Source organism: Lolium rigidum, chromosome 1 (assembly GCF_022539505.1).
Source record: "Lolium rigidum isolate FL_2022 chromosome 1, APGP_CSIRO_Lrig_0.1, whole genome shotgun sequence".
Lineage (NCBI taxonomy): Eukaryota > Viridiplantae > Streptophyta > Magnoliopsida > Poales > Poaceae > Lolium > Lolium rigidum.
In genome coordinates, this window is record NC_061508.1 from 249,209,329 (window position 1) to 249,218,255 (window position 8,927).

Sequence of the window (8,927 nt, forward strand, 5' to 3'; positions counted from 1 at the left end):
GCTGCACACAGCCAAGTTTGACAGGCTCGGTGAGAAGCCAAGAACCACGGCGGCACATCTTGATTCCGGAAGGAACGGCTACGGCGGCACTGCGGCATCAGCAGCATTTAATCACCCACAGTAGCAATTTTAATTTCTGTTTTTTATTTCCTCCAACTGTGGAGGATGATCCTCCATTAGTTTTAAAAAATTATATATTACTTGTAGGTTTAATAATAAAGAACAAGAAGAAGCAAGACAAGTGCAGTGATTTGAAGGCTGCAAAGAAACCAAAGATTACTTTGATCTCAACGCCAACGGTAATATCCTGATGAAAATTTGAGCTTTCATATCGTATAGTGTTGTTGTGTTGAACAACAATTTATATGACTTTGCATACCTAATATACAAAACCTGGCTCCGCTACTGATAGCCACCACAATTGTACGTGGTAAAATACTCGTACGGGTAGCCGGTGTGCTACACATCTAGAGCTTGTTAATTGTTGAGTCAATGAGTAATGAAGCCATGAACATAGTTCTTGTAACGGAACGAAGCAAAACATCATGCTGGAGAGGGGAGATGATGCATATACGTACCATCATGCTGAATCCAGTGACAAAAGAAAAGCTGGTGGCCAACGCTGTCCCGGCGAAGACGTGCTGGCTGTCGCTCAGGTGACCGACGAACATCAGAGCCACGAATACGAGGCTCAAGTTGAGCACATAGGTGAAGGAAATCGGCAACCCGAGCTTCAACTGCCTCTTCATCTCGTCTAGTACATCACCTACCTCCATTCACAAATACTCTCTCTCTCCTCTCTTGTGTGTCTCTCTCTCAGATGATGATTGCCGTTTCAGTTTAGGGTGTATATATATAGAGACGAATAGGTAAAGTCCTCTTAGCCTCTAGGTCTTGCATACGTGGAATACACATCAGTTGCCGTGGGTTGGCTTTTACAAACTGCCCCTGGTTTGCAACGTGCAAGCTTCCTTTAAAAAGAATCTTGCTGCAAGCTTCCCTTTTCACCGATTAGCATATTTCTCGTGAATGCTTCTAACTTTTTGACATGCTCACAAATGCATTAACATACTACTGTAGATGGTTTCCGGAAAACCACAAATGTAGCTCGAGGTACATGTGGACCCTTTTTTGAAAAATTTGAAAACTGCATTTTGAAGTTCCAAGAAAATCTGTAATTGAAATGTTGCCTTCTACAAACGTGCAAATTTTTCAACTCGAAATACCTTAATTATATTTGCGGCTGTGCCAAAATGACAAATTCTGAAATCTATAATAGCGAATAGTACAAACTTTCAAAACTTCAAAATCTTTCAGATTTTGTTATTTTTTGTGCAGCCCCCAATATAAGGTATATCAAGTTCAAATTTTGAGATTTTTTTACACTTTTAAATGTTATTTTCAATTTTTTCAAAAAAAGAGAGCTACATGTAGCTCGAGCTATAAAAATCCACTCCATAGTTTCCAAGCTATAAAACATGACCTACCTCTAAAACAAAGTCAGCGTTGGTGAACATGTTGGGGATCATTAAGAGGGGAACGTGTACCAAACACTGTTTGAGGTCCCTCTTGAAGATGATATGGTGGTGTACCGCCCACTGTTTGAGGTACCTCTTGAAGATGACATGATCAAGAGTTCAAGACAACCACAAAGCTCTATGATTGGAGTCTAGGGTCTCTCAACCTCTCACGCTCCAGGCCACACGGTTGTTCTGAGCCTTGTCAGCACGACGGGCGCATCTATTGTATGCCTTCAGAAGACTAACCTTTAAAGGGAGCTTTTATTGATTCAAAAATCGCATCAAGGCGATACAACCAATACAGTTAGGTAAAGGCGGTAGATCTTTTACTTCTAGGATCTGCCGAAGGAGCAAGTAGGTGAAACTTTGTCCACGTCCCTTGGTATTCTGATCAAGGCATGTGAGGTGAAACTTTGTCCACGTCCCTTGGTTTTCTGATCAAGGCATGTGTGGTGGACATACATGATCTTCTTCTTGTACAGTACTCCTTACACCTTTAAGTTGTGCTAAACTGTCCTCTGAGATGTTCTCTTTTTGTGAGATGGAATCATATACTCTCTCTTTAGCTTTGGCAGCCTATAAGAAAAAGAAAAAAAATATAAATATGAATACAAATCCAAATTCAACTATATACTCACGTTGTCACAAAAAATAAATTGGTACATCTACACGCTCACCAGCTAGCTAGACAGTACTAACTAACCGGTTAACTAGAAAACCAATACGGAGTATTCATCAATAAAAAAATATTGAAACACTAAAGAGTGTCTAGATACATACTAGTATAATATAGCGAACTTCAAGTTCCATATGGGCCAAGGGATATTTTTTTCTCTGCTGGAATTTACGAAATCTCATTCTACCGGACAAAATTACTGGAATTTACAAAAACAAAACAAATTTTAAGATTTGTGTCAAATATTCAACAAATTTATAAATTCATTAAAAAATCTTGGGCAGTATTTTGGCTTGTATTTTTGAAAATTGTAAATACCGTTGCTCACAGAGAGAACATTCTACATGATAAAATTACTGGAATTTACAAAGAGAATTCAAATTTGGAGATTTGTGTCAAATTTTCAACAAATCTATAAATTCGTTTGAAAATATTGAGCAATATTTTGGCCTGAATTTTCAAAAACCGTAAATACGTTGTCCACCGAGAGAAACTTCTACCGGACGAAATTACTGAAATTTGCAAAGAAAAAATAAATTTGGAGATGTGTGTCAATTTTTCGTCAAATTTATAAATTTGTTTGAACAATCTCAAGAAGTATTTTGGCCGGTATTTTGACGTAAATACCGTTGCTCGCCGAGAGAAAATTTTACCGAACTGAATTACTGGAATTTACAAAAAAAAAATCAAAATTTGCAGATTTGTGTCAATTTTCGACAAATTTAAAAATTTGTTTGAAAAATCTCGAGCAGTATTTTGGCTGGCTCTTTTCGAAAACCGTAAATGCCGTTGCCCACCAGTAAATTTTCTCCACCTAGAAAAAAAACCTTGATAATGACACGGCACGTAGGTCGTCGGTACTCATACTCCTACCTCTCTGCACATATAAAGTTTTGGAAGGCATAGTACATGTTTAACTTACGCCCACAACGGCAGCATATTGTGGCACACAAGAAAGAATAAATGAATCTATTTTCGCAAAAGAAAAAAGAATAAATGAACCTAGTGCGACGAGAGACATCTCGTGAAGATCAGCTACTATTAAGTTTTGAAAGACACTATTCTGGGATACATACTTTTCCATAGAGCATGCACGTGCATACAAAATGCCAAATCGAAATGACCCTAGAGTAGCTATAGTCTCAAACTGGTCCATGCCTCCGGCTCCAGGGTGATGATCAATCCGGCAGTCACATCGATCAGCACATGATAATTGTGCAACGTAACCTCATCATTTCAGAAGAAATTTTTCAACAGAATCAATCAAAGGCTGTACGCCCACGGCCGCAACAGTGATGGACACAAGAGAAGAAACACAGCACGAGGGGTCCGGGCCCTCCCTCACGGACACGGGGTGTATGAGGTTTTGGAAGACATGGTACTACGTGCATAGTACAGTAGTATATTATTGCACCCAAGAAATGAAAGAAGAACCTATTACGACGAGAGGAATCTCGTACGTGGAGATGATGCATAAAGCTCTGACATACATTGCTCCGAGCGACACATCCTTTTCCAGAGAATATGGACGCAGGAAATGGCCAAATCGAAAGTTTGTCTTGATCAGCTCTTGGAGCTACGCATGTCGATCATGTGAAGGAGGATAGACTAGGCATGTCATGTCGGACCATTGGCCTGGCCAGTTGGGCACACCCTGACCCTGCGGCCGCTACTCCATGCACTCACACCACTAACTAGCCCTCCTAGAAACACTCGATCATGTGAAGGAGGATAGCATGCACGCACATAGCCTGAGCAACTCTAAGCAAGCATGCACAAAGACCTATTCTAATGCTACTACTAATAACTCTTCTATTCCTACTCAATGCTTGCCACACACCCCATGTACTACTGTACTAGATCTCCAAACTACATGCAAATACTCTATGGTGCATACACCAGTAGCCACTGACTTAAAACTACGTACCAACATGACAAGATTACATATATCTAACACCGTAAAACCTCGTGGCACCAAGAAGCAGGCCCCCTTGTGCTGGATAATTTCAAGATCATCGTGATCCTGATATCCCAGTGCAGATCGAGCTATTTGGTTTCAGCAGCCTCCCAGCGAACATGGGAATATGGACGCAGGAAATGGCCAAATCGAAAGTTTATCTAGATCGGCTCTTGGAGCTACGCATGTCGATCATGTGAAGGAGGATAGGCTAGGCATGTCATGTCGGACCATTGGCCTGGCCAGTTGGGCACACCCTGACCCTGCGGCCGCTACTCCATGCACTCAAACCACTAAATGCAGGATGACTTCTAGTAAGGTCAACTGCTTTCTCATAATACAAACTAGAACACGTTAGTCGTGTATTTGTTGTGATCTTATGCGTGTTAAGACAGTTGAAGTGCAACTCAATTTATTATGTATGCAACTTACCAGGTTCTCCCAACTAATGCATGAAAATAGCATTCCAAATATCAAATCTTGAACGAAGAGTGCGATGATGAACCCAATCCAAAAGCCCTGCTCCAACAGTGACAAAGAATTGACAGTTACTTTTTTTAGTCGCAATACAAACACGGAAGTAACTTCATGGGCTATTCAATATCACTTGATTATAGCTCATGAACTTCACGAGTAAAGAATTTTAACTGAAGAATAGTGTATAGTACCTTTGATCTCAGGTGAACAGGAAAGCCCAAAACAACTGAAAGAGGAATACCAATAATGTACAACGTTCCTATCATTACTATTGCGCCTATCTTTTGCAAACCACATCCCCTCAATGTACCTAGCAATCCAAATAATGATGAACACATGAGTACCACTCATTGCAGCATAATTTTTTCATGTCTTTACAATGACAAGTAAGCTATGGTGCACCCCTCTGCTCCAAAACAAAACCATATCCTTCTATTCCAAAGGTCTGTAGTTTGAAACGTAATTGACATTCAAAATGAAACACAGATTTTCCTTCTGAAATACAATTCTCAAAAACATTCGGCGAAGGTATTTTAATGTAATCGATCCATGGGCTCCACAAATGGTGCACGTGTGCCCCTCATTTATCCCTGACACATGGGCCAAGTTGTAACCTTAAGGAATGGTACATTCCTTGGATTTTAGGTATATGATTCTAATAGTACTTGTGCATTTAGCAAAATTAGCGCATATTCCATTAACAGTGAAAAATGCTAACCTAAATCTTTTCAGTACTTCCTCAATTTTCCTGTTGAAAAGTTCAGACTCTATTTAAATCATGAGATACACATGGTGTCATAGTTTGCCATGTGATAAAAGCATGCCGAGAAGTCTAATATATGTGCAAGGATTTCCAGAATGTGGCTGACAGGTATATTAGAATCAACAATTGCGGGTAATGGTACACTTGTAGATAAACAAAATAAAATGTTTATGTACCTGCAAACAAGCACTGTGTTGAATCAAAAAGATGGCTAATGGCGACCAACGGTAACATATTGGCCACATACTTTACAACTTAGGTTTCGTTGCTATAAACCTTTCCCCATACATTTCTTAACAAGACTAGAAGTAATGATACGCTCAAGCCTTCAGAAGTAGCTATAAACAAAGCAATTAATACAACTTTCCGCGCTTGTTTTGGACGACCGGCGCCTAACTCATTTGAGACACGTATGCTGAAAACAAATAAATTGTATGACCAAACTGTTGGGCAAAAGAATTGTAAAGTTACAGTTGGTTAACTTACCTGGCGGAAGTGCTCAAACCAACAGAGATCATGGTAACAATTGATGATGTATTACGCCTATGAGATCCAAGGATGCCAGTATAAGTAAAATCCGGACAATTTTGTGTAGTTTTCAAGAGAAAAGAAAAATAACAAAACCTACGTGATCGAGAATGCAGAAGTTTCGAGTTTTGGGTCTGGCAGAATACCAGAAAGAAGCACTAGAAGCTCCAACGCCCAGAATCTCAAACTTGATTAACAAAATTTTCAGGTCAGACAAAAGCAAGATAAACAAGAATCTGTATAAAAACTGACTAACATTAATATATCGCCTTGCTAGAATTGAAAGCACTCACCATATCATTAATGCTGATGACACAGCAAGCTTGAGGAACTGAGGCACATGGTGGAAGGCATCCCTTGAAAATCCAGTCCATGTTTCCTTGCAAGTGGGTGAGTACTTGATATAAAGAGCAAGCAAGATGGCATTGAACCAATATGAGATAGAGAGAGCCATGGCAGCCCCCTTGTTGGCAAGAGGAGACTTGAGAACGAGAAGCCAGCACAGCGGTACATTGAGCACAGAACAGAGCAATGAGCTAAGCATCAAGGGAAGCACGACCCTTTGATTGTTCAGGAACCTAGTCTGGCATTGAACAAGTGCATAACCAAATAATGCTGGGATCATCCATCGGATGTAGGAACCAGCGACGGCGGAAACTTCTCGATTTTGTCGAATGAAGATCAGTATAGGCTCTGTACAGTTCCACACTACTGACACTGGAATGCATATGGCAAATAGCACTAGCATAGCTCTCTGCGTGTGTACACCTACAGAAGCTTTTTCTTTTGCACCGAAGGCTTGACCACAGAATGTGTCTAGTGCAGCGCTCAGTCCCACCTACGACAAAAGAAATGAGACATTACAACTCAATAATGAAGTCTATAAAATATATGTTTCCCTACTTTTGTAAATTAAAGAAAATGATGCTAGTTTTCCTTGCAGGCACAAAGAAGCACACATCCCTGGGTTCATACGTGGAACTTATAGATGGTGAAAATAAAATATAGTACTAGCTTCTAAGCAAAGCATTCTGGGGATTGATTTTCTCTCTCTAACATAAAAAATATTGCTTAGAGGGCCAATTGAAACCCAAGGTCAAAAGATCAAGGGTAATGTGGTTGTGCATAATAAAATATCTGGATTTTTTTTCGAAAATAAGACAACAATGTAAATTACTAGTACTAGGTAAGTAAGTACTTGTGAAGAAGACTGGTACCCAAATATATATACTTGAATAAAATTCAGTTTAAACCAGGATAAAAATTTCAAGTAGTATATCTTATGAGGATATTGGGCAAACACATACTGCTAAATCTTGTTTGAGAAAGGTCAAACACATGTATTGCCATAAATATGTTGGGCCTATGCCTATGTATGGTAAGACTACAAGTAGTAGCATAGAAGCGTTAGACATTGAAGAAATCTTGTTAGTAGCTTGTTGTCACCAAGGCATACGATCAGGCATAAATACGTTGGTTCCTGGCTGAGCTGAATTGGAATACTGTTATATGATTTTCAGTGCATCCATATCTTCTTTTCTTTTTTACAGTAGAAGCAGCAGTAGGGGCTCTACTGCAAGTGCAACTTCGTAGAAGGTGCGTAGAGAATTTGAATTTACAAGCAACTGAAAGAAACAATGAGAGGTAAAACAGTGTGGACCAACGGCAGGAGTGATACGTACAGAGGCAACAGCACGAGCAGGTGAGCACTTGGTTCGCTGCCGGTGCCCACCTACCAAATCGCGCTGCCGCATGCCAGCGCCGCCGGATCGATCCCATCCGCTGCATCACTCCGCCTTGATTTCGCACGGCGTCTCCGTCGGAGGGAAACCAGAAGACAGGAGACCGGGGGAGGGGGCGGCGCCGGACATCGCCTGTACGCCGGGCGGCTGCCGCCGAATACGCGGCGGTGCTACGGCAGCAAGAAAGATCCGGCAGCTTACTTCATTTGTAGGCCCCCATTTCAATGGGACGGCTGAAATGGCCTGGTCCTATATGCCCTCGTGTCTTTTGGACAGGCCCATTTATTTGTGGTTCCGTTTCTTTCTTCACGGTTTTTCTGTTTTCTGCTGGGTTTTTTTACTCTTATTTTTATTTCTCTTTATTTTTATGTTCTTTTCTTCTTATTATTTTATTTTATTTTAAATAGATTAAAATTTCAAGTTTTGAATACATTTGCACTTAATAAAGTTCAGATTTTGGAGATTCATGTATTTGAAAATAAAATAGGGTTTGAAAAAAATTATTCACAATTCAAATGTTCATGAGGTTCAAAAGAGATGTCTGCAATTAAACTATGCACCAAATTCGAACAAAAGTTCATGGGATTCAAAAAAGTAAATAAAAAACTACAACAAGAAGGATCCGAGGAGGAAATATTTTACAAACACCTAGACAGTCTACAAAATCGACTGTGGTTTAAAAAACAAACAGTCGGGAAAGGTGTATGGTAGTCACTTAAATATTTGTGCAGATTATACATAAAATTGTAAAGTCAAGCAGCACTCCAGTTTTCTCCAAGCAAACTCAAGTGAAGTTGCTTTCCGAGGACGAATTAAAAAGGAAGCTGAGCCAGACACGAGTGCTCAAGTGGCAGTGTGCTTCAGGTGACGCGCAATGGAAGTACGAATATACTTTCCGAGATCATGGTAACAATTGATGATGTATTACGCCTATGAGATCCAAGGATGCCAGTGTAAGTAAAATCCGGATAATTTTAAAATTCTATAGGTGGGCTGTTTGGTTGCCACAGAATTGAGCCATCATTTCATTTAGGAAATCCAGCAAAATGATGCCATGTGTAATCACAATTCCGAGATGAAACCTGTCATTCACAATTCCTGTGGCAACCTAACAAATTCAATATTGAATTCTACTGTCATTTACAATTTCTGTGGCAACCAAACAAGTGTCCATTTCTGGAATTACAATGTAAATGAATATTCATTTCAAAATGCTACAAATGAAATGAAAACCTGGATTCCAAACGAGCTCTAAGAAGAATGA

The 8,927-nt window shown here is 39.9% G+C and overlaps 1 protein-coding gene across 1 annotated transcript; it reads right to left on the bottom strand.

The window, feature by feature from the left end:
* Positions 1-1,762: 1,762 nt before the first annotated feature.
* On the bottom strand, positions 1,763-7,736 carry LOC124683485 (protein DETOXIFICATION 16-like). Its single transcript, XM_047217988.1, has 8 exons — positions 7,604-7,736; positions 6,215-6,759; positions 6,022-6,108; positions 5,880-5,936; positions 5,570-5,808; positions 4,822-4,940; positions 4,586-4,672; positions 1,763-2,096 (listed from the first exon to the last, which is right to left on the bottom strand). The coding sequence occupies exons 1-5, from the start codon at positions 7,673-7,675 to the stop codon at positions 5,649-5,651; spliced, it is 921 nt and encodes a 306-aa protein (XP_047073944.1). The 5' UTR covers positions 7,676-7,736; the 3' UTR covers positions 1,763-2,096; positions 4,586-4,672; positions 4,822-4,940; positions 5,570-5,648.
* Positions 7,737-8,927: the final 1,191 nt, after the last annotated feature.

What these genes read in the sequence shown, in the direction of transcription:
- LOC124683485 (XM_047217988.1), bottom strand. Translation starts at nt 7,675, where the DNA reads ATGCGGCAGCGCGATTTGGTAGGTGGGCACCGGCAGCGAACCAAGTGC. An exon ending in CTGCTCGTGCTGTTGCCTCT is followed by an intron (nt 6,760 to 7,603) that starts GTACGTATCACT and finishes CTTTTGTCGTAG; the next exon opens with GTGGGACTGAGCGCTGCACT. An exon ending in TCATCAGCATTAATGATATG is followed by an intron (nt 6,109 to 6,214) that starts GTGAGTGCTTTC and finishes TTGTTAATCAAG; the next exon opens with TTTGAGATTCTGGGCGTTGG.